This window comes from Megachile rotundata, chromosome 10, assembly GCF_050947335.1.
Source record: "Megachile rotundata isolate GNS110a chromosome 10, iyMegRotu1, whole genome shotgun sequence".
Classification (NCBI taxonomy): Eukaryota; Metazoa; Arthropoda; class Insecta; order Hymenoptera; family Megachilidae; genus Megachile; species Megachile rotundata.
Window position 1 is genome coordinate 14,785,906 of NC_134992.1, and position 26,597 is coordinate 14,812,502.

The following is a 26,597-nucleotide window of genomic DNA, read 5'->3' on the forward strand; positions in this document are numbered from 1 at the left end:
TTTAATTGATGTACAGCTTCCCGATTTCAGGTGTACACCGACGCGTAACACGTTATCCGTCGGTGGTGGCGCGAGAGCGCTTCAAAGTTGCCGGAAATCGGATCGAGAGACCGGTCGTGATCGAGTGCGTAATTTGCATTGACGGACACGCGTCCGAGGATCGTGATTTCGCCGATGATCTATGGTAAAGTGCTTGCACCACGAAATTTTCAAAATCGTTTTCTCGATAACAATAGCCTCGGCATAATGGAAACCTCATTACCCCTATTCCCCATTTATTTCTGCTGCAAAAATCCTCTTCCATTGTGCTGTAACTTTTACACCGTTATTGACGCTTTATTTACATTATTTCGGAAAATTATAACTTTTTGAAACCTGACAGAAAGAAGGATTAATTGATTGACCGACGGCGTGAAATGTTACATAATTAAATTTGTTAAATTATTAATAAATTTAGCTTGTCATCTTGTTAGAAATGTACGATGTTAGAAATCAGTGTTAGAAATGTACGGTGTTAGAAACAGAAATAATTGAAAAATGCACTTCCTTCTTGTTATTCATATAATGTAAACATTCGCGATGTAATTGGTATACGATAAAGTAATCCCTGAATTAGTTAATCTTAAAGTTAAAATGTGTATTTATTTTCAATATTAAATAACTAGTTTGTATTTAAAAGTGTGTTACCAGTTTTTATTTCGATTTTCTCCGATCTTATTTAACAAAATTGATATCCAGTTCTATAATATTAAACTATGTCGTCAATTGCGATCAATTTCACTGCGATGCGTTAAGTCTCCTTTCCGCGAGTATCTGCATCATTAACGAATCCAATCGCGCTATCGAGTATTTATAAGGGCTCTGAATCGTGACTCATTTTCGTAAGAAATGAAGAACAAGATGAGATCACCGTTCACCCCCGATTCCAACCCTCGACGCTCGGGAATTTACGCTCGTTATTGCGTTCGTAGAGGCCACGCGCGTTCGATTATCCTCTAGGATTCCATTAATTGGATCCGGAGTCGAGTTACAGGTTTCTGTGTCCGACGGTGCACGATGTTGAGTCGAAACGATCGTAAGTAGTCCGTACTACGCGCGGAAACGTATGGTTTCTCGGCTTGAGAATACACTACCCGGCACTCGAGCGATGCCTGTTCAAGTTGCTCATCATGGTTCGTAGGCATAACAACGATAGATGGCTCGCTTTGTTCGCGATTCCTGGGAAGCTCTCGTGATTGTTTGCCGGGTTTTGATCGCGCTAATTGAACAGCGTCTTCGACGTCCGCTTCGCTGCACCTGTTCCTGTTTTTCATTCCTCTGCAACCCTTCTCTGCAAGACTTTCGGAAATTTTCTGATTCGAACGTTTGCAAATATTTGGCAACTTCAGCTCTTAGAACAGAATTCTACAGATAGAACATCTTTAATGGAGACGCTTTACCAAAATTTTAAGCTGCTATGTTTGAAAAATTGTGACTCGGAGTATTTTCCGAGTAGAATTGTAAGATCGTGGGAATTCGGAGGATCGGTGCAGCCCTTTTCCCCCGTAGTCCGTAAATTCTCCGTTTTCTAGGAAGAGTCTCGGACCTGTCCGGTTGGCCACAGTCTCGCGGTTTCACCGAACAGGACGTCTCTCGCTCGGTTTTCGGTAAAAGGGACTCGGAGGTAAGGGTCTAGTTTTTATTCCCGGTTGCGTGAACTGGCAATCTCGAGCTGGAAAGACGATCGCGGAATCTTAGGAGGAAAATCGCGCCGGGAACGATGCATCATCATCGTGGTTGGCTTTATTTCGGAAATTGTAGCGCGCGCGAAATAACGGGGCGAGGTAGAAGAGAATTCTGACTGCTAAGCTCTCGGCTGAATCCATTAGCCGACGCCATTAATATCCCTGTAATGATGAGCGATGAGCCACCGCGAGAAGAGTCCGCTCGCTGGTAAGTGCGTCGGAAAACCGCGTCGGAGGGATGATGCTCGACAAAGAACGACTTATACGCGGGCGTACAGAGGGAGGATCGCATCGAGGCGAACGTAGTCGCGAAGGAGAAACCTTTGATAAATGCTGCTTCCCTTGGACGGACGCCAAACGACACGTAGCACAATATTCCGGGGAACTTCTATTTCTCTTCTCGTAGCTTATCGATACCGAATGGCCAGCGAAAAAACCTGATCGATAAAGCGGTAGATCTACAACTTCGTGACACTGATACATGTTCAATGATAATTAGACTTTGCGCGATGTTCTTCGTATCGATGTTAGCAGTTGGTAAAATGTGTCTAATGAAAATGTATAATGGTTGCAGATGATCGATGCGTCGTACCACACGAACCCATCGTTGCAGAGCACCGCGCTGATCATCACCTGTGCGGTGGTACTCCTGCTGATGGCAGCGATCGTGTCCGTCGTCTTCTGGAAGTGAGTATAACTCTAATCTCCTCTATTCGTACATCTTCGATCGATATTTGACAAGGGAAAGGAGTAGGCGGATGTTTAAAATCCCCGGGATTGTCACTAGTGTCTTCGCGGCAATAAAGTCTAGGTTTCATTCCCGCCGGACGTCGTAAGGTGTTGGAGGTCCGAGGTCGTTCGGGTTGTAACTATATTTCAAGGGTTCGAGTGGCCATCGAGGCTCTCCCACGGTACGGGGGATAAGAAAGAAAAGAAACGATTGTAAATGGGGTTATACGGAGAGAAATGTCAGTCGCTGAATTGGAAATTTAGGTTATGTTTTACAAGTTTACACCCACAAAAATTTATAAACTGGTTTAACCACTTTCTCGATGCAAGCTCGCGGAAACGTGCCTATCTGTCTCATCGCGTTTTTATTACAACGCGGTGTCAGAATAGAACGCGGTACCGCGTAAATCTTCGAGCCACGTTACCACTGTAGATGCATATTTCTTCCTCGTACGAGGCTTGATCTCGTAGCGAGCTTACGAGGGCACAAAAGAGGGTGTCCCGGTGCAGCTACCGTGTCCATGTCCAGAGATTATCAGAACGCCGCTGTTCCGTCGTTGGCGGCGCGTAACACCGACTCGACGTACGCCCACTTATTCACTGGCCTATTTTAGTATGGTTCAGGAGCCACTGAACGAGTCCCTTCTTTCTACGGATCCTTTTGCACAAACCATTACAGTTGTTCTTTACTCTTTCATTGGAATCCGACGGATTTCTAATAATAGCAAGTTGCCCTAATGAGTCTTTAGTTTTTATTCCCATGGGCTTGTCACGAGTAGTCACATAGTTGCTCCTCCGCTACTTTACCGTTTGCAACCTTGCTCACTGGTTGCTATTTTGCGTGCAACTAATTTCGTGTACATAGCAGGCAAAAAGGCATCGATCGATGAACTCTGTCCGAGGGATCGGCACTGGGCCAAGACGATTTTGGATCGCACAGAGGGCCGCATTCAGGATCCACGAGGCTCGTCGTATTTTTATCGGGACAAAGCTCTCGAAGGTCCACTAGTCGCAACAATGCCGGCCCTGTTTGACCCTCTTTTCGCTCGGTTATCGTAATAGCCGGTCATCATCGTTCTCGGTAATATCTCGAGCGTCGCTGCTTCTTGCATTCGCGCCTTCGCGATCGTTTCGCTCGATTTTTGCTCTGTTCGGGAATCACGGCTTTCTTGCTGCGCAACATCGTCGGTGAGGGAAGAACGAGGTTTTCGCGGGCTCTTTTTTAGCAGCCGCACACCGGATCAAACCAAATGTCCGCGCGGATAATTTGTTTCCATGGTGCTCGAGAGCAGCGTCTGTTTGCACAACCGAGTCTCTGTTGTATCCCGTTTTTTCGGTTTATCGTAATAGCCGGCCATTATCGTGGCCCATAAGCACGGTATCTCGAGTGTTACCGCTCCGCAACACTCTGCTCCGAGTTGTCGGACTTTGTGGGTGGCATCTCTCTTCTCCCCGTTTCTTCGTTCGACTTCTTTCTCCTCGGGATGTTCGGTCCCGTGGCGGTTGCTTTCCTCGTTCCCCGATTCCCAAACGAGCCAAGACACGCTTTGCCCCGCAAAATCGTGACCGTTTAACGGGTGGTTCGTTCGTCGACGACGGAACCCCGTTATTCGTTAGAACGAGCCGTTTCATAATCCTGTGCCGAACGAGGATGAAAAATTGTCTCCCGACGAGCTGCGGGTTAACGCTCGGCCCGATCGAAATCTCGCGTAGCTTTTAATCACGATCTTGGACACCCCGTATTCGCGTGTTCTCGTCGATGCACAAGGCACACGCGCACCAGCGCCCGAACAAACGCGGAGAACCAACACGGCCACGCGTAGTTTGTATGCTAATCAGAGCCGTGTTCTCCCATCTCGGCGTTCTCTCGTACTCGTTCCATCGCCGTGATACACGCTCTTTCCCTCCCGCCTCGAACGCTATTTCCTGCTCGACTCGATGCGGCGACGTCGTCGCAGCCGTTCCAGGCCAATTCGCGATAATTCGACGTCGTTGTTTTAAACGGCCACGCGAACGGGACCAGCCGTTACCGTCCCGAGAACAGATCTCTGCCTCGCCAACCACGGAATCGGCCCAGCGCGACGGCTAATCGTTGCACGCGACAAATTGTGAATGGATGTAACGATACCTGGACTTGAATTATCGATCTGGGAATTGTTACAGCGATGTTATTATCGCGATGGGACTGGGAGGTGTTTAGAATCGATTTCGCACTCGTTCCTCGATTTTACGAGTCCCATTCGTATGTCGATCACGTGCGAACGGGTGTCAAAGATATCTCATAGGAAAAATTACGAGGGTTCACTCTGTTGTCCAAGCCATTGAAAGAACCTAATCTTCAAATTCCCACATTCTCGAATATCATAATCGTATTTACTGATCCTTCAACTCCGATCAATACAAGCGTTCTCTCGTCCGGAAGCGAACGTTTGAGGGACGATTGCTCCAGATATCGATACCGGAGAACCGGCCACAGATAGTCCCTCTTTCTCCCGTTTGTCTTCCTTATCCCCGACCGAGAAGAGAAACGAGCGAGCTTTAAAATCTAAAAGAAAATTCCTCCACGTCGAGAACTCCCGCGTGTTGCAGTAATCGAATGGAAATGGACGAAAAGTGGGATGAAAGCAGAATAAAGATTCCGCATTGCATTTTTTCCCTAGCGATGCCTCTTTCGTCTAATCTAACCTATATTTTTCACCGTTTCGCCGGCTATTGGCAGCTTTTGCGCCTTTCTGCGGTAAGTATTTCGTGGTGGTATGGATACGTCTAGACGGAGGTGTTTGAAACGCCTAGACGCCTCGATCCGACTGAATAGAAGCTGAATGGAGCCGGAAAACCGCGACTGTGCGCGGAAAAAACGCACCTGCCCGCCCAATATCGGTGGCGTTAACCTTTCGCGGTCTGACAATAAGTCTGACTTACCATCTTGAAATTTGGAAGAGAGGTTTCTATTGCGAAATAACGAAATACAAGTGGAAGAGACATAATGTGTTATAATCTAATCGAACACGGTTTCAATCGAATCTCCACTATATTAACGTAAAACTCGCGTTCATTTCTTCGCGAGAATTTATAGGACTCTACAAGCCAGCGATCGTATAGCCCATTGAGTCGTTCGATGGAAATGAAATTAACCCTCTATCGTGCTTTCGCAGCTACCCTTCCCATTTCCGGAACGAGTCGTTTGAACGGCCACGGTTCGCTAAGCATCGAATCGCAAAAATAACGTTGGCCGAGTTAAACCTAACGATGTCGTCCATAAGAAAAAGAAAAGTTTTTCACCCCAAACGGAACTACCTTTTCTTCCAGCGATGTTAATTCCAGTCTCCGGTTCGAATCGCTCGAAGTTCTCGATAATAACGATAAACATCCGCAGGGATATTCCAGGGAGTAAAAAAAGGACATTCCTTGCTAGCGTTCCAGTTGCTGCGGCACAGATTCCGGACGATGTACACCGGAAACATAGAATCGCGAGAAAGAGGAGCAGGATGAAACGGACAGGCTACTATTCCGATCCGCTTCCTTTTCCCTCTGTTTCACTCCACCTTTCTGGCCCGCACTTTGTCTCCGTAAGCCACATTCGGGTCACCAGCTCAACGGGGGGATGCTTTAACGATCTGCATTGCATGAGCACTTCGCTTTTCTCTCATCCTCCATCTATCCACCTCGTTTCTCGACCAACTTTAACCATCCTCCTTCCGCGTCTTCTCTCCGTGACGCCTCTACCCCCATCCTACCAACCACCTCCGGCGTCGTCACAGTTTCGGCTTGTACACGATGCCTGACAAACAAGCCCCGGTTATTTCGTATGGCAAACAAGCGGTTACCGAATCCCTTTCCATTCCTGTTTCCGGTGACGGCCGTTTATTCGACGGAAATCCGATTACCCGCCTCGCGGAACGATACGACATTCACAACTTATATGCCATTTTCTCGCCAATTCTGATCTTCCTTGCGAACGATTCAACATTAGAAGAAAGGAAACACAAAATAATTTTATTGTATTAGAACTTGTGTATTTAGAAATTCGATCACTCGTAATTTGCAAGCTCGAGAAATTACAAGTCTAGAAATACACAGATGTATTTGATCATTCAGAAACGTTGAACTTTAGAAATTTTCGCCCTCTCGAAAAGAATGCCCCAGACGAAACATACCCTTTCTCCTTTGCCCCGTTTCGACTTAAGTCCGCAATATTCCAGTAGGTCACGAGAGACCCATTCGACGTTTGAACAATTCCAGAGTCCACAGAGGGTGTTGTAAAAAATACGGTGGCCCCAGAAGCGGGAAATTCGAAAGGAGCGGGGTGCGCGTACAATAGCTAGCAATTATGTAGAGTGGCCGTCGTCTGGCCTAGCTCTGCTCACCGTTGCATCTCCGCCCGTTACGCGTCTCGTCTTCGTCGGCTCGGTCGACGATGGCGTCGTTGCAGTCATTGCTTGTTAACGCTGTAGCTCGGCTGCCTTGGAAACGTACGACGTTTCCGCCTTCTTTCTTTTCTCGCGGCGGCTTCCTTTCTACGCCGGTGACATTGGTAAGAAGTGCACGCGCAAGAAAATCGCGAGATGCACTTACGGATATTACCAGAGAACGCAGCCGTTGTAAGAAACAAGAAGGTCGCCGCTGCGGCAGCTGTTAAAGGCCCTCCAACAGCCAGGAATTAAATCTTTCTAGCGCTCGCGGTGTAAATCCTGCTCGTGGTTTCGCGCTTTTATAGGATTTTTCAGACTGTTCTCGATTATTTTCTTTAGACGAAGTCTGCTTTGATTAAAGTCTGAGATAAACAATCAGTAAGCTTCTCGATTTTTATTGAAAATACTTTGATATAAAAAATTTGATATTAGCCATACATCGAAAATTCTGAAATACCGATAATGCGTATTAATCGCCTGAGAGCTTCGTATTTGAAATTAATATGTACCTTGCAATGATTCGATTGCACCGATACTACGTAAAATGTCAGCAAAACGTATTTCATTAGTACCAATGACAATTTAATTCGACGTTCGTTTGATACGACAACACGACACTCGGAAAGTAACACGGTACTCGTATCGATTAACGTACCCCGTTGAATCGAATTGGTTCCACCACTTTCCTCCATAGCTGCGTGATCGTTTATTTCGAGATCGATCAAACCTCCATTGGAAAGACAGCCGAGACTAAAGGCGCGAAATTAAAATCGTGCTAGATGGAAAGGGGTAGGTAGCGAACGAGGAGGGAACGATTTATTCATGCCAGGGTCGTTCCGTAAGGATCCTCCTGGACGAGGGCCGTCGTTCTGGAAGTGACCGGAAAACACGGTTGAGCCTTGGACCGAAGAACGGATGGTAATTAAGAGAAGACAAAAATCCTCTTCACCCTCGGTCACCCCTTTTTCTTATATTTACCGGAGAAATTAGTTCCTATTCCGACCGCGCTCTGACCTTTCAAAGTTCTACGATACGGATAAAGTATAGCACGCGTTTCCGAACATGAGCCCTCGTTTTTCGCCAACGTTTGTTTTGAAAGCCGCGTTCCCGTAGCCGAGCGTAATCAAGGGTCCATTGTGACCATCCTCGGCGGCCATTAGACAAGCGGAGGACGGTTGTCGTGGCTCGAAATGCACCTCCGGTGCATACGTGCATTCAGAGTTGCACCTCTCGCAACGTCCATCAGCCGGTAATTTCGGAGGGGTCCTCGTCGAGGTTGCGCGCTCAGGGAGACCGGGGAACAGTGAATCATGCTCGTTGTTTCTCTGTACATACGTAGCGACGGATACCAAGGAGGGTGAGACGCTGGTCTATGGGTAATTTAACCCGTGGCAGTCCTGAATGGGTTATAATTGGTGATGACAGGCCGTCAGGAGAGACAGCATTCAACGCGACAAGAGCGAATGTCGGGTGTCGAGGATGGGTGCTCGGGATCGTCCCAGACGTCGGAGACAACCAACAGATTTTCTCCTCTACCTGTCTACGGACGCGTGTACGTGTGCGTGGGTGACGTCGATTTAACTCCGGGTGTCGCGGAAAGTTGCGATCTTCGTGCTGCTTGTCAGTCTTTGAACGTCAGTTACTCCTGGTATAATTGTTCCTGACGACGTTCACCTTTCTCCGCGTCGTTTCTTCCCTACTTCACGATCCTTCTTGCAACTTCTCTGTTGTTAACCTCTTGTCTCCAACACTACTCCAACGTTACCCGATAAAATTATGTGGCGAAGCACAAAAATTCTTTGGAAAAATGTTTGTTAACAGAAATATTCCTTGAAATCGAAAAGAAGTACTATCGTACTGGAACGATATTCTGTAGTTTTGTACGTAGATAAGATTTCCAGCAGACGGCGCGAAGGAGTCGCCTTCTTCCGAGACACTCGTCGCATTTTTCCAGCAGGTCTGTGTTCCACGCAACCGTTGACGATTTTCTTTCCCCAATTACGAGCGGTGAAAGCCGCGGGGGACAAAAACTCGCCGGGTGAACGACCGACCATCGCGCGAAAGCCTCGAGTACACGAATGAAAACGTAACGAGCTTGGCTACACACATTCAACGGTGAATGGGGTGTATCTAACCGGTCCGCGACAAAATCGCAGGTGCACGGAATAAACAAGAGAAAGAGAGACAGCGAGATACACGGTGTGTGCAATTTTGACTCGAAATTCGCGCACGCGGAGACCGGCGATTATGCGCGTGCAATCTGCGCGCCTTTTGCAAACGAGCCACCCGCAAAAACCAGACGGACTCGATGCGTGCCAAGGGTGGCAACGCTGCCTTCTCTACTATTCAGAGAAGATGTATGCGAGCAGACAATGACGATGACGTAATTATAGCCGGTTAGGGTAATCCAGACTGCGAAACTGCACCGAAATGGGATTAGAACTCTAGGATTCTGGCGTGCATAATTCAGTAGACTCTCGTTATATCGCCACGGACTAGGTGTGTAGATTCTTCAAATACCGTAGTCATTCTTATACCAAAAAGAATAATCCTGTATTGCACAAATTACAACGTGTACATGCATCCGAGCGTAGGTTGACGGCACTATGTATAAATGGAAGCTAATGCAACGTTACGCGGGTTATGTTATGTCGAGTATGCGAACCGCACTCGAGGGAACGGATCTTCGTGGACCGCAGAGCCAGTTCCCGTGGACGAGCATCACCGGGTACCTCTGCTACCTGCATATTGGTTCGGCCCTTCCTAGAGCAATTGCATTTCGCGAATTATTGGCGTAACGTTGGCAATTTCGCCGATCTACTCTCCTGGCGTTTGGACCGGAGGATTCATGTGCATGACGACGAGATCGTCTTCCGGGGGCATCGAATTCCTTCGGTTATCGACTGACTGTGCTACTTGCGGATGGCTCTGGGACCACGAGGGTTGCTTCCTTGGGAATTGTGGCTGCGTGCCTTCGCCCTTCGGACGGCTACGTAGAATCTTGCATACGCTGTGCATTTAGCGATACGAGTATACCGAAACTAATGGCAGATAATTGACGCTAAGGCAGTGCGAGTGGATCGAACGTGTGCACGATAATGTACAAGAATTTCGTTGTATTTACTATTCGGATAAACATTTTCAGCGAAACGGTGCGGTAGCACAAAAGACTTGCACATTTTGCAGGAAATATACGCTCGCATAAAACATGCAAATATAACCGAAATTAACTGGCGCCTGCCGCCGGTCCATTGAAATCAATATTGCGGTAAAGTTAACGTATTTTATACAAAATCGCTTTGGAATTATTATAATTACAGCGAAAAGTGGACTTTGTATTAATTATATCGTAATGATGTTTCTCGTTAAACCCGATACCATTACCCAAATAACTTTTGCGACCCGCAATACGAATCCGGTAAAAAGGATTTAACACAAAAGAGCGAGCTTTCTAAACCAACGGTGTCTCGTTAATCTGCCATTGTAAATCAAGCCGGTACGAATCGAATTCGTAATATTAGCGCGTTAATCAACGATAGTTGTCAAACTACGAATCCCTCCCCCTAAAATTGCCGTTTGCAGCGGACGTGTTTACAGCGACCGCAACTGCGCGACAAATGGAAATTCGACGGTGGTAGTTCTTTGGAAAGTTGCTGATCGAATTAATACCGGGCTCTGGCTTCGAATGGAATTCGATTACACCGGTAGTTACACCTCATTGACGGTGATTGCAGCATGGAAACAGTCGCGTCGGGTTAACCGTGGCTGTTCGTCTTTTGTGCGCGACGAACCGCGCGTCAACGATGAAAATTTCGCGAATACGAAGGGTAAAAATGCGAAGGGAGAAAATGCCGCGGAGTTTCATAAACAGAATTATGCTAACTACTCGCGGCAACGGGGCGAGATAGGATGGAAAATCGAATTCAGACTCGGTTCAAAACCGTCCCGAGAAGACTTCGTTGGTTTCTCGTTAATACGCCTCGTTCGTCTTTCAACGTCGACACTCGTGTCGGTTGCCTCCTCGTTTGCCGAATAAACGAAGGTTCGCGACGCGTAACGCGATCACTGCACGCGAATGAAAACCAACTTCCTCTGTACCTTTGCTGATAACGCGAAGATTATACCGAACAAACTTTCGAACACGTGGACTGATCCTTTCAGAATCGATTCCAAAGTGTCCGTTATACGGAATCATTTCGAACTTATTGATGAATCATAAGTATCGTTTTGTGAAAGTTTATGAAACTGATTATTGCTTGCAATTAGCAACGAAGAAATTCGTGTCAAGATATTCCTGATTGTACGCCAATGCTAGCACGAGATCTTGAATTATAACACAGGGTGAAAGTGAAGAAGGAAGAGTTTGGAAAATGCGAAAATTAAATTTCCCCGCCAAGGAAAATAACCTGCGTAGGAAATTGGAAGATCGTTCCTCTCGCTTTCTCTTTGCTTTCCAATCTTCTACTTTCGTTCCTAAAGAAGAGACTATACAGGGCGATTTAAACTTGTACTCCTTGTATCCTATCATTTTTTCTTTATATTTGTAATAGTTCGAAGATGCTTTCATTCGAAATTTACTGAGATTATTTTTCCTCGACCTCATATTTGATATAATAAAGTGCCAATTTACTCAGAGATGCTTATTATTTAACAAAAGAATAAAATCGTGATATACGAATGATTTGCAGGCGAGCTAATGTTACAGTACGAATCTAACAACAGTTACAAGGTGCAAATTACGTGAATCATCCTGTATAACGGGTCCGTCGGAGCATCCGTTGGCGAAATAAAATAAAACGGATATTAAAACTGACGAGAGCTAATTTCCTCGCCTTCTCGGGCATAATACCTGCTCGCCAGCCCGTTTCTCTCCTTTCCAACTTCTTTCTCCCTCCCCGATATTTCCCCTCTTATCGCCACGCTAAGCCATCTATCGAACGAACGCCTTCTGAATATTCAGCGCCAACGGGAATCGTGAAAAGGAAAGAGAGAGAGGAAAGCCACGAATGACCGGCCGAACGGGAAGAGAGACGAGGAGAGGAGCGGGTAAATCGAATTCGAGGCTCGAGCTCGTTGACGAGTGACAGGTCGCTGAACGTACGGTGCAGATGCGATTAAAGTCTGCCAGAACGTCAACGTGATGCTCCTGAAATGCGAATTCCCTTCCAGCAAACCGGTCGACCCTTGACCCAGATCCGTACAGACAGCGAGATTGAATCGCTCTCGTGGAGATCCATCGAGGACCCGATAAAAATGATTTCTATCGACGATATGCAATAATTGGATTTTTATTAATTTCCATCGGCGTGATGGACATTTTCATCGTGGGGACCTCAAAATTCAAAAATCACCCTAAAAATTTTAAGAAGTTGAAAAAAGCAGCCACAACTATTAGAATAAAATTCCTGAAATCGAAAAGATCGCGAGAGGAATATATTGCCGTTCAAATTGCAACAATCCCGGTAACATCTTCCCGTTCTTGTGCAGACGTTGTACGAAACATGTGCTATCGATCGTAGCGACGAGAAAAAGAGGAGTCGAGTGGGCGAAAAGGAAACGGTTTACTCATCCAACCGCAATCTCCGTCCGATGCTACGAGATCCGCGTTATCCTTCGAAATCGGAGGATGATGCTCCTTCGGGACGTAAACGGTAACCGGACACCGGGGGACGTACATGCTAGACGCAACGACACCCGATACTACATCCACATAATATTGCCGATGCTTTTAGCCACGACAAACAGTGACCTCCTGCTCCGTGCTCCTCAATTATCCTTGTTCCGTGTTCTTACCTCCCTCGACGAACACCCTGTTTTTCCTATTCCTTTGCTTAATTCGCGCTCACTACGATCATCCATTTTATCAAACTTTTACGTTCTTGAAATATTTTGAAGCTTTGAAGTATCATTGGATCATCAACAAAGAATGATGTTCATCAAGGATGATGATTGGATTGGTTGGATCATCGACCAAGGATCATCGAACTTGAACAAATAGATCACGCAATCTTCTACGTAAAAGCATCAGAAGATTAGGAAGAAAATGCGCAGCATCTGATCAGTAAGATGTCTATCCAAAGGATCCAGCACTCGAACCGACATTAATGCCACCCGTCAAAGGATCTCCACTTGATCTACCATCGTCTGTCTAACGTGGTCCGTTGTGCCAAGTGGGTACCACTCGAGGGACATTGTACAATTCCAAGAGACGTCTGACGGGACTAACTCACCTTCCATGCGACTCCGAAAGCACCTTTGAGGTCATTACGACGCCAGCTTCCATTCTGTTTCGACCTGTGCTCGAAGCTGAAGGCGCTCGGTCAGACGGCCGGTTAATCAAGCTCCGTTTCACTTACTAACCTCGACCCTTCTCTCGCCCTCTCGGTATCTTCCTATTCGAACTCTGGCCTCGTCTGCCAACTTCTCGGCGTCTTCAATGGCTCTCGTTGCTACGTAACTGCGGCCGCTATCGGATTAGTCCTAGACGATTCTTGTTCGCACCGCTCAGAGATTAGCTTTCGATCATTCGACGATAAATTAAAGGCTATCCGCGATTCTATCAGGAACCAGTGTGATATTCACTTTTCCTGCAACTGGCTTTTCTTCCTGATTCAGCAGGCAATTACGTCTACCGTATAAAGTAATCAACAATTACAAGATTCATTGATTCCATAAACTATGCGGCCGTCGGAGTTTTAATTAATCTAAGGAGCGTGCTTCTTGAGCAACAATATCTCGTTAGTTTCTTTCGAGAGATTAATATCACGCAATTATTCAGCTTTTCGTCTCCAAGATATCGATTCTCGCGGAGAAATTAATAATCGCGAACAACGGGGCGCGGCCGCGTAAGACCCGGTTAAAGTCGAGGGAAAACGGGCAAAAGTTTACGATGGCAAAACGATGAAAGAACAATCCGCGTTTTTCGACGCGGGCAAAGGCGGTAAGCGCGCCGGCTGTATTTGTTCGAGCGGCCGCCAGCTCATTAGGTAAATCCTGAAAAAAGAAAAGAGGGTAAACCCTGGTGGAAGAGCAACGCGCGACCAGAAGTGCCTTAGCACACAAATTTATTCGTAAACTTTCGCAATTTAAACATCCACGTTGTTTCAATCAGGCGACGCCAAGCGTCGCGGCACGTGCGCGCATACCTCCAAGATTACTTTCCTACCCCTCGTTAGTTATGCTTTCATCAGTTTCCTATCGGCCGCCTCGTGATTCGCATTAAACAATACAACAGGTAATAATGTCCGATCAAAGTTATACATACATACATACGTACGTACGCACGTACATACATTCATACATACGTACATACATACATACATTCGTACGTACGTACGTACATACATATATACATACATACATGTATATGTACATACATACATACATACGTACTTACATACATACATACATACGTACTTACATACATACATACATACATACGTACGTACATACATACATACATACATACATACATATATACATACATGCATATGTACGTACATACATACATACGTACTTACATACGTACATACATACATACGTACTTACATACGTACATACATACATACGTACTTACATACGTACATACATGCATACATACATACATGCATACATACATACATACATACATGCATACATACATACGTACGTACATACATACATACATACATACATACACATATACATACATGCATATGTACGTACATACATACATACGTACTTACATACGTACATACATACATACGTACTTACATACGTACATACATACATACGTACTTACATACGTACATACATGCATACATACATACATGCATACATACATACATACATACATACATACATACATACATGCATGCATACATACATACATCAAATGACCCCACTCAAGAGCAAATCTGGATGATTTAGATAATCGTACAGACCAAACAATGACGAAGTTCTATTAAAATTTTTATGTTTGCAAAAATGAAACGATAAATGTAGTGTCTTGATGAGTTGATTATAAGCATAGCTGATGTATTTTGAAAAAGATACATTTGTAAATTGATCGTCGGCAGTCAGCGACGAGGAAGAGCGCAGATCGGTCGCAAACCGATAACCCTCAGGTGGTGGGTGACTCGACCGGACGGAAATAATGCTACCGCCGTGCTAACCCTTCCTGATAAGCGTATACCGATCTACGCCCGACGTGATAGCGGCAAAACAATATCCCTGCCTGCACAAACAGTTGAATTCGGTTTTGCACGACTCCCTGTATGCTCGTCGAGATAAATCAGAGGGATTTATGCGTGGCCTAAGGTCCGACCCCCGAAAGGACCCATAAAGTTTGAAGGGCTATAAAGCGTCTGCACGCACAAACAACTGGAAATGTATTCCACGTTGTTTCTGGTCATTTTCGGAACACGGGAAGTTTAACATCAACGACTTTAAATATTGCGACAAATTTTGTATCTGAAAATAACACGGCAACCTTTCATGGGGATCAAAATGACTCCATTCTTGCGCCGACAGTTTGGGTTCCGTTGACAAGTTTGTTTCCATCGCTATCGGCATTAAGGAACTTGAAAGAAATGCGTAAATTTCGAGTTTCGACAAATCATAAAGCGAACAAAGTCGTAAAACGTGCATAGCATGAGAAACACTGGGACCGTGAATGCACCTGGAATAGGCTAGTCGTGTTCGTGATCGCGTACCCATGCTAAACACGGTATCGCGAGCTTGCGGTCGTATAACGGACCATAAAGAGCTTTGTGGAGTGTCGACCTTTCGAACACTGCTACACGCATTTGTCCAAGGGCTTCGCCACTACCCTCTTCCTCTTATTCTATGTATATGTTCCTGGATTTACGTTTCCTCTTTTGCATGCACAATGGCCGGTTCGGTTCGCTTTCTATTTATCTACGCGTTTGCGTATTAAAACGTTCCAGCGGATCAGTCTATAAAACTTTGACCAGTTTGACTATTTCGAAATTCAAATTCCGCTGATATCTTTCAACTTCGGACTCTCTCGTTTGCGAAGTACTTTACGTTGGCAATTAGAACTAGATATTGAAGCAAGTTTTCGTTGATGGACATCGAAGGGCCGCAGGGAATTGCTTCTGATGGACTTTGAGCAGCCATTGCTGACCACAGAAATACATAGACAGAAACTTGCAAACGTTTCCAATCAAACCCGCTCTGGTCAACCAACTCTCTCGTCAACTAACATCAATCCCCTATCCGTACAATACGACTGGCAAAAAAGGTTTAACTTAATTTTAAAGAAACCTACCCTTCGACTCTGTTACCCCCGTAATGTAATCCCCTGTTGCGTCTGCACACCGTCGCATTCCGAATATAACGAAGACGTACTACACCTCGCAGTAACCTCCTCTCCTTTGCCTCGTTTCTCAAGCTTTCTTCGAAAAGCTGCGTCGAGGTGGAACGAGTTCGCTGTCACTAAGCGTTGAATAGGTCATTTAAGCGGATCTTTTAACTCGAACTAATTAACTGCCTTTTCTGTTTCTATCTGCCCTCGCAGCTCGTCTTTCAGTCTTTCCAGAGCGTTTTCACGGCTCGACTGAGCTCGTCGCATTACGCGCTGCGTGCGACGAGAACACGCAAAACGCGTATCAACTCGCCTCGCTTTCAGTCGTTTGCAGACTTCCGTATAATCGCGAATGAACTGCGTTTCAACTAGACTGCTACTTTCTGTGAAAGTTGCACTTCTTAATCGAGAAGTAGAAACTACGTATATAGGAGTGTATGTTAAAAGAGATATATCTTAGAGTAGGAGTATAGAAAATTAATAGTCCGAAAATGAAGATATCGTTTATGAAATATTAAGAAGCCCCGAGTAATAGCTATGAAACCAGTCACGCAGTTAGCGAGGGGAGGAACAAAATGCCTTCACACGTGTTTCAGAACCCGCAAAAATGTCGTCTGAATATTTAGAAGCGTGTTAAAGGTATTTCGTTCGGGACAGCCGACACGACGCGTACGTGAAACCTCGTGCCGGAAGCGGGAACCGGTTAAAGCCAACCCCCGCATTGCCCGAGCGCATCGGATTTTCAAGTTTACTTGCCGCCGGAGTTTCTCGTAAGCTTCTCGAAACTACAAATTTTGCATATCAATGCGCCTGGGTACACCCAGCCTGTCGACTCGATAAACGACTTTCCACCCCCTTGTCCGCCCGCCCGCACCCTTTTACCTTTCATAACTCGTACGATTCTCCTCCTTCAACATCGGTAATGTTGTCGTTCCACTATTCCTGGATATACAGGTATTCCTTGAACCGAACTGGATGACACCCGGCCAGGAAATTGAACCGAACCGAGCATCCCTTAAATTCAAACGCAAAATACATCCTAGAGAGATATGTTTTTCGCCAGCCCTGCTATGTTATTCAAAGGGATAATTTTACTCTGAAGCACGTTCGTGGATTCTTTTAACTCCTCAACATTTGCAGATTTCCAATTTTACTGTTTCTTTCATCTCCAAATTCCAAATATCTTACATTTCATAATTCTCAAGTTTCTTAGTTCCCCGAATTTCCCATAAATCTAAGATTCACAAACTGGATAAAGGTCTATGTGAACCTATCTCTCCCTGTAAATACAAGCTAATCCGATACCGATAATTTTGCCAAACTACACGAGAAAGAATAAGAGTAATAAGAGTCAGCCGAGAACCAGGTTGCAGGACGGCTGCCACGCTTTCCACGTGCATCCGGTGTGCGATGTTCTGGTGATACCGGAGGTGAAAATGGCGCCGTGGGCATGCAACTGTGCATGCAAACTCACGGACCGTGTTGGCGGTCGGTGCGCGTCGAGAGCAACGCTAAGCGCGGTCGCATTTCTACGGCTGACAGTCGACGGCATTAGGCAAATTGAAATCTTGCCGGTAGAGAAAGCAGAGGATGCCTAGTTTACGCTCGTCTCTGTCCGACCTCCGCTCAGACCGTGGAGCGTGAAACTCGGATGCGTTCTGGGGGTCACCGCGAGTTCCTCGGAACACGGCCCTGGACTTTGAGTTTCTCGTTTAAACCGCTGTTTTACGGTGTAACTGGCTCTTTGCCCACACTCGGGATAATCTTTCAAGTCTCGACCAGCTCTTCGCGTAATTTCGTTTCCTCTGTGTTCCAGCGGATACCTGGATAGCGTCGTCCGGTTAATCATTTCGATGCTGTTGTCTCGAGCAATTCAATTGTCTTAATGGATTACGTTTGCAAAGTGCGCGGAGCTCACTCCCGTTGAACACGGTTGACACGTTCGACCTTTATCGAAGAAATAAAGAGCTTGATAATCTGGGTAACAGTGGGCAGGTGTCTAACGGTATTACGGATAATTGAGAGGAATAACGGATGCCTCGCCTCGTAGCCCGGTTCGAACGAAAAATCAGAGCGGAAAGCACCGTCTCGGTTCGGCAATTAATTTGCCTATTATATCCTTCACCATCCCCGATCTATTCCCGTGTAAATGCACACAGATATTCGTTCCCTCAGCCATTCACCTCGACGACCTACTATCGGGAAGTGCGCCACAAGTTGTTAACCTTAGCTGGCGGTTTAATTACACAGGCAAATATTATCGAACTGACGGAGTTAATTAGATAATTAAAACTTGAAGGGTAAACTACTTTGCCGAGCCGGCGCGGCGTTGCGCGATATGGCGCGGTGCGCCGACGGAGAAAGCGTGTCCGTGAATCTTTCTCGTTCCTGCTCCGCGAATTCCACCTGGAAAGATGGAAGGCGAGATTGACGGAGGCACCGCAAATCGAGCTTCTTCCACCGTGAACTTTTCAACCGGTGTACGTAGATGAGACCAGAATCTACCCGGTTCTCTGTCCGTGATAAAGGTACCTTTAACGAGAAACTCGACCTTCCGTTCTGCCTTTTTACCAAGGGCCAGCAAATTTGTTCGTCTTTCTCCGACTTCCGATCCCGTAGAATTATTACGCCGCTGAAGGGTGCTTTATCACACACCAGGAACCGTTTTATTACCACCCTTTTCTACCCTTTAAACGCGCAAGTCAAAAGCTCCTTTCTTGCGCGCGTTGTTCGTGAAAATTTTCTTGAAATAATCAAATTTATTGAAATTTATACGAAGTATAATGAACTTCCAACTAATTCGAGAGGGGGTTAGAAGAATGAAATTGAAAAAACTGATCTCGGTGGCCATATTCAACGTCCGATTAAATCGAGCGTGAGTTAGGAACGAAAAAAGAGGTCCTCGAATCCAAATGTAACCTGTGAACGAAGGTAATGGCTGGAACAAATTTAGACCATAATTGTGGTGATCGAATTCGATAAACCTCCAACAAATCTAAATGAAGGTTATAGCTAAAGTAGGAATTAGGAACGTAAGTGATGGGTCTAGATTAAGTTAGCTCTGGAAGTCGATATTTTGGGACACGGGAGAGCACGTTCACCCTGGTACCTAGTTACATCAATAGATTTACAATTCCGTACTCGGAACGATTAGAGTTATTACCTCCGTACATAATAGTGTTTAATGGTGGGAACGGACACACGCGTTCTATCTTTCTCGTACGGCAGTGCGATGAAAACACATGAATTAATAAGGAAAGTGACTTACCTTGAACTCGGGTTAATTACCCCACTGAAAGTCCAACGAAAGTTCATACTATAATGGTTCTATTCGCTCGCATTAAACAGAGAGTTCTTCGTCGATTAACTTTTCATTAACGGAGAGATCGTTCTTATCGAGAATTTGTTCGGTATTAAAGTATAATTAAGGTGTAGTAACGAAAGTAACGAGGAGGATTAACGTTGTGTTGCAGGCACAAGCGGAAAGTGCAGAACCTGTTACCGTGCAAGAGCGCAGCAGGAGCGGCGGCAGCGGCAGCCGCAGCCGCGGCCGCGGCGGGCGGCCGAGGTCGCGTGTTGCCCGACGGGCAGTCGCACGCCGGAAGCGGTAGCGCGGGTGGCGCGGTGCTGTACGAGGACCTGCCGGAAGCGGTGACGCACTCGCAGCTGCACAATCACCTGCCGAGCCATCATCCGAGCCAGGCGCCGACGATCGAGGTACGAAATCCCGATCAGCGACACAGCCTAGGGGACCGACAGCCGCAGCAGTTGCAGCGTGCCCGCCCTCCCGCGCCTCATCATCTCGACTATCTCGACTACCGGGACCCGAGGGCTATACTGCGAGTCCAGGACAAGCCCTCGAGGGCGGTGTTGGGTGGTTATCGAACGCCTCGCGCTTTGCTCGCCAAGTCCCAGGGTGTTCCGCTTTCGATAGCCACCCACGCGCCGTTACGATGCGCCAGCTCGACTAGTCCGCCCTCGCAGAACACCGGTAACGTCCTTCGAAACAGTCACTTGCTACTGGCCAGTCAGAACGCCCTGATCACCAGCCAACAACCCCTTCCGCCTACCCCGTCGCCGTCCAGAGTCATCGCCGGTCCTGATCTGGACGACAGCTGCGTGTCCGCTCGCCCGGTAGATTCCCGGCTTCCCATCACGCCGACTCATCGACCGAGACTCCAAACGCCACCCGTTCGATCTCACGGTTCCTCGAATCCTTCCGGTCAGCCGGTCCCCTCGCGCGACGAGTCCAACGTTAGACGACCCTCGGTCGACTCCGAGGGCTACTCGTACATCGACTTCAGAGACCGGGATTTCGAGTCCACGAGGTACGACCGGATCAGTAATCAATCGGAAACGACCAAAGTGTCGAGACTGTTTCGATCGTCCTCGCCGCGCTCCAACTCGCTAGACTCCGACGGTTACTCGTACATCGTGGACACCGGTGCATCCTCGAAAAAGGCGCCGGGCACCGCGAGAAGGATCGTGGCCGAGGGCACCGAGGAGGAAGTGTGTCCGTTGTGCACCATGCAACAGATACACAGCCTGCTTAGCAAGCCCGAAGACATATATCTGTACGTGCAGAACACGTGACACATGTCGTTCGCCAGCGACATCTTCTTATAGAGACTGCTCCGTCTCGGATGTCTGATCCCGTCGCGTCCCAGGTGTCGTCGAGACGCCTCGAACGTGGCCGGGCTCGGAAGACGCTTCACATATCCCGTGATATCGTTGGCCACGATCGTTCCAGAGTCGTTCGAGCGATTCTTTTTATTCGTGGCCCCCGTGTTTCGATATAAACTCGTCGTCCTCGTCGTCCTAAGTAAGTTCCATCGTGAGGTCGTAGTCGTAGCTCGTAGGTAGTCTAGTGTCCTTCCGGTTTCACCGACCTGACGAGACCGATACCGGCTGTCTCCTTTCGAGAGATCGTGTCTGTGTTCTTTCTTTCGATTTCGTTCACGTCCTTGCACCGCGACTCACCCCTTTTTTACGTCTTGCATTCCACGAGAAACTCGAGTACACTCGTGTTTGCCGGCCGATTCGGTCGATCTTCGGTCCTCTTGCTCGCTATCGGTCACGAGGCGAAGACACTAGCGCGGACTAGTCAGTATTTATTTTGTTACGAGCCGTGCTCGCACAATCTCTTTCTCGATTCGCGTGTCGGAGAGAGAGAAGGGTGATTTATGCAAGGTTAACCCTTAGATCCTGGAACCTTACGAGGTGCATATTGCGATATGCACAAACTTTCTATCGATAATTAATACGCTTAAGGCTGAAAATAAAGGCTGATATAGAGTAAAGGGTACATGTTTAGTTTTTTAAATTCAACGATCAGTAGCCACATTATTTTTGTTCTCACATATTTTATTTCTTAAAATTCGTTCATTTCTTTTTCAAACTCCTGAAGAAGTTAATAACAGTAAACTTGCTAATAGTTTGATATGGAGTCTAATTCACGCGAGGAATGTAAGGGTTAACAACGAAGGGCGAGGGGCCTTATCGTCGATTGTGTGAGTACGGCGCTTAGATGCACTCCATGGTTGTAAATAGATTAGACCCGAGCAACTCGAAAATTGTAAATAATATACACAGAGTGTGTCTGAGAATATGAGAGAGAGAGAATCGTGTATTAATATAAAGTATCAAAAAATTATTGAATTTTTTTTCTGCTTTGTATAGGCGCTCGATTAATTATTATTACGATTTACGATTATCGCGCAGATTATTTATTATTTCAGTCTCGTGTAAATAACTTCGAAGAAACATAGACTTTAAAGCGAGTGAGAGAGAGAAAGTGAGCGAGAGAGTAAAGAGTCCTGTGTATATTAAAAGTATTGAGAGGAAAGAAGGAGGTGAAGAGTTTGAAAAAATAAAATTACTTTACTGAAAAATTTGACAAGGAGTGGTTATTGACCCGGTCCACAATCCCTTCCCATCCTTGCTCGTATCCCTCGTACGTGAATGGAGGACAACGATAAAAAGAAAAAAAAGATTATGAAAGTATGTCGAAACGAAGAGAATAACGCGAAAATCGAGTGAAAAAAAACTATTTCGACGGGCGCGAACCAATCGTCTCCTGATAAAATAAAAATACACGTGGACACGGAATAACCACTTCTGTGTTCAAACTTTTTCTATGGGAATGAACGATTCTCCTTTTCTAGAGGGTTCGTTTAAAAGGATAGAGAGGAAAAAACGGAAACGAAAGAAAGAACATTGATCATTTCGTTCCGCGGCAACTTCGATCTCCGTTTCAAAAAAGCATTTTTAAAATTTTTCTTTTTTAACAAAAAGCTACATGCCGTTACATAACATAGTTGTCGAGTATTCTATCGTAGCTAAAACTGCACGAAGAGAAATCTCGAAGAATTGGTGTCGTCGATTGTTCTCCCATCCGGTCTCGGTGACACAGCTCGCGTCAGCCAACGGATAGGCAAATAAATTGGCAATCTATGCGACCGGAAGTCGGTCGATTTAATATCCACCTGTTGTTGCGTCGATTACGATGCTGGGATCGATGCACGCGACACGTCGTTAAGCAACGAGGCCATGGCCCCTGTCGATCACCGTGAACGTTTACGAAACCGAAACTTCCGTTTCGAGCAACCATCACGGTTTTCGATTCTCTTCCCGTGCAGGATAAACCGATCAACGTCCAATCTTGAGAATCTCGTTGGTCCTCGATTCGCCGTTGACCCACCTGTTGTTAGCTCAATTACGCCGCTCTAATCCATATCCTGGCAGCTCGTTAGGCCACGAAACCGTGACAGCTTGGCAGCACTGGCGTTAAACGATGGCCAACGAGGAAATCTGACTTGGGAACCTCGTAACAATTAGTGGGGTTATGCCTAGGTCCTTAATTTTGAAGGAAAACGCGTTCTCCATTTGGGGAGATCCAAATTGCCCAGGTTCAGATAGGCAGTATTCGATCGTAATCGATAAATGGCCCGTGAATTATTGCATTCGATTCGAAATGGATGACACGCGACAGAATTGACGGGTTCCGATAGCGTCGTATTCTTCGTGCACATCCGGTAATTGGAAGAGACGCGGTAAATTAGTCGATTAGGGTTGCAGCGTTATCGCGATACAATGTGTGACGTCCAGGTTAGAACGCGGAGGCAGTTCACTGCGGACAGACACGCGGGAACGTGGGGCAGGTTAGGCGTGTTAAGGACAACCCATTAACCTCCGTGCTCCACGCTATTACAGCACGGACATATTGCTTCCTGCTGTTGGATACGATGGATCAAGCCTCTATCTCAATCTCGCTTCGCCTTCCTTCCTTCCTTCCTTCTTTCACGCTCGCTTGACCCGGGCTCTTTATATCCATCCTTTTATCTGTGTTTCTCCAAAGGGAATTTAGCAAGATTTGCCCGCGTGTCGGGACTCTGCGAACGTATAGGATCGAAAATTTGAAATGACGTGATCATGCGGGGATTCGAGGAAACGAGAACGAATGGGGGCCTACAGGAAATATATTTTTCTTATACCTTCTCCTCGAATTATTGGTTTATTAATTTTCTTCGAGTAGAATGTAGTATTTCCTCTTTGAATTTACGGAGAAAGACATTATTCAGAGAACGAATGAAAGAGGAAGATCGGAAATATCCGTTTTATCTACCTTTTTGGTTCCATTTGTCATAAAGTATCTTTAGAGGGTGGTTAGAATTTAATCGTTGAACGTTGCTGAATAATTTATCCGGTATTACACGTAGTAAGATAGTCGGAGACCTTCGAACATGTAGAATTGAAAATTCGAGGTGACACAGTTGTTCGAGGATTCGAAGTAGAAACGAGAACAAATGGAAGAGAAGGTTACCAGGAACATTTGTGCCATTTGCAACGGAAATGTGACACACATCCGCCATACCGGTCGAAGATTAACACGAGCCAAATGGATTTAGAAGATATTTCACCGCGATAAAATACAGTTATGGAAGTACCGTCAAAATTGTATGCACTTTGCAAACTATGAGACTCGTAATTAGGGAAATTGAAAATGTAACGATTTATCGTTCTTCTCGTTTGTCAAAGAGTTTCGCGATATTTTTAGGCTACCGATTGAAGTAGGAAGCGAAACGTATCCATTAGAAAGAACCCTCGAGCTGCATTGCCGGAGCTACGCTTCGTAAGGGCGACAATTACCTTCGTCCGGGCCTGTCGCCCTAAACGAGACGCCGGTAATCGAGTGATCCTCTTTCCAGAGCGATAATATCGCCCTTGGAATCTGTATTCAGAGCAAAGAGCTTCGGGCGTTTGCTCCGCCGTCTATCATCCGACTGCATCTCGATTCTCTCTTGGCTGGCAAGCAATCTTGAAAGATCGTGCGCTGATTCTTCTCGCCGTCACGATTTTGCAAATTGTCTTTTTCCGTTTGAAACAGAGAGGAGAGTGACCGGTTTTTTACGTTACGATCTAAAAGAAGAGAAAGGAGGTCGAACGTTGATAATTGGGTTATCGAGATGTCAGAAGCTAATCGAAAGAAGGTCGAAAGACGGAAACACGAAGGGTGGAACGCGTGATTAGACGAGATGCGAGAAGACAAGCAAAGGGGGAGGACCCTCGTCGTGCGATGAAAACGAAGCAAAAGTAATCGAGTGATCCTCCTTTGTGGCTGATAGCGCAGCCCGCGGGACTTCAATTCGGAGGGAAACTCGATGGTTTCGTTTGCCTTAGCTCCCCGTCTTCGCTTCCTAGATTACCTAGGTAACTCGATTTTTACGATTCGGGGTCACAGGGACGACGGATCGTTCTCGGATATCCGATTGCCTTTCCACTCCCTTCGAGAACTTATTATTTTCAGAAATCGCCCGAGTTACAACTTTCGCTACAAGCGGTAACGGGTTTACTATTTTTATTTACTTAATTGAAAAACGGAATCTTGGAGCTGGCAGCGTAATTAGGTCGAATAAACTTGACGTTGTCTTATAAGGCTCCGGATAAAGTTATTTAAAATTCGCTTCCCAGTTACTTTTCATCCCGGTATATTCATTTTACTTTACATTTTATTAAAAAAGGGGAGGAAGACTTTAAGCTTCGCGAGACAGTCTCTTGATTCCGAAACAAAAGAAATTACAGTATAGCATCGTAACCTAAATACTCATGGACCATCGTTTACATTATACGAAAGCAGACTCGAGACAATAAGAAAACAAAACGCTGTGCAAACATTTTCGAGCTTCAATTCGCACACTGTGCCGTGCGAACGAACAATGGGGACGTATGCAAGCAGAAAATCAACCCCATCAAATTTTATTAGGAAGTACTCGGAAAGTGCTCGAACCTCTCCTCCCTATTGTTCTCTTCCGCCGTCGTTGTTATAAACTTGTAACTCGACCTCTTCGAATACTTGGCGTACCTCGTTAAAAAGCACCAAGACAAAGACCGGATTTCCCCTCAAAAATGTACACGTGCAATATCTATTTATCCTGAAAGCATTTCACTCATAATTCAGCTTATAAAATATAGTCTACAACATAAGCTGAGAATATACTAAAAACATAGAACCTAGGAGCATAAAAATCGGTTGTCGAAATCTGCAGAAATTGTAAAATATAGAAAATAGGGGATGAATATAAGAACATAAGGGTGTACACTAAGATCTAAAAATTTCGAAATATAACACGTGCTTCGTAGAGAGTAAATTTCCCATTTGTTCCGGTCAAGTCATTTCGTGGACGCAAGAGAAGAGGAAAACCGGAAACCAACTGTCGCGAAACTGGGTTAACCGGAAGAAAAGATGAACTACCTCCGTGTCGTATCGATTATCTCGACAATCTTGTCGCGTCAACTCTCATCTCTCGTTTCCTCGATTCCTTTTTAGCGACGCAGCAGCAGGAAATCTCGAAAATTAATTATCACTTTGAATCGCCGAAAATCCGCTACCATTCGAGGAGATAGAATAACCGTGTTGCTTCAGGAAATAAAATCTCGCATCGTTCCTCACTGTTCCTCCCGCTCGGATTCTCCGTCGATTTAAGGATTAACTTTCGACCCCCCTTTTTCTGCGAACTTCGTGCCGTGTCAGCGTTTCTTCGCTCCGAATTTTGCCTCCGGATAAAAGGATATCGGAAGATCTGGAGGGTCTTCGAGAGCGGGACCGAGTTAATTGTCAACCGGAAATGCAATAAAGACGCGTTTCATTGAATTCCAGAATATTTCAGTCTCTTAATTTCGTTAGAAAGTTTGTTGAACGGTAGCAAGTGATTGGTTCCTGGCTTTACTGGGTTCATACGTGAATTTGCGCTAAAGATCCCTACGTTCATTGACGCACTTCGTCCCAGTATCAATAAAGTTAAGGGTCCTTCGCTTTATACGGACGTCCGTTAAGTCAATGACACCCTGTATTCCAACACAGTTAACCTCCTCATGAATGCCTATTTATATATTTGCCACCGACTGCAGTAAACCAAGAAATCTTTT

General features: G+C 45.9%; 1 protein-coding gene across 2 annotated transcripts in view; it reads left to right on the forward strand.

Annotated features, from left to right (window-relative positions):
- Positions 1-26,597, forward strand: part of pxb (putative Hedgehog signaling attenuator pxb) — a 214,997-nt gene that overhangs the window by 179,983 nt on the left and 8,417 nt on the right. For both annotated transcript variants that reach the window (XM_076536018.1, XM_076536019.1), the window contains 2 exons: positions 2,299-2,411; positions 19,646-19,889. In XM_076536018.1, coding sequence (XP_076392133.1) covers positions 2,299-2,411; positions 19,646-19,889 — 357 coding nt within the window. The remainder of the gene's footprint in view (positions 1-2,298; positions 2,412-19,645; positions 19,890-26,597) is intronic.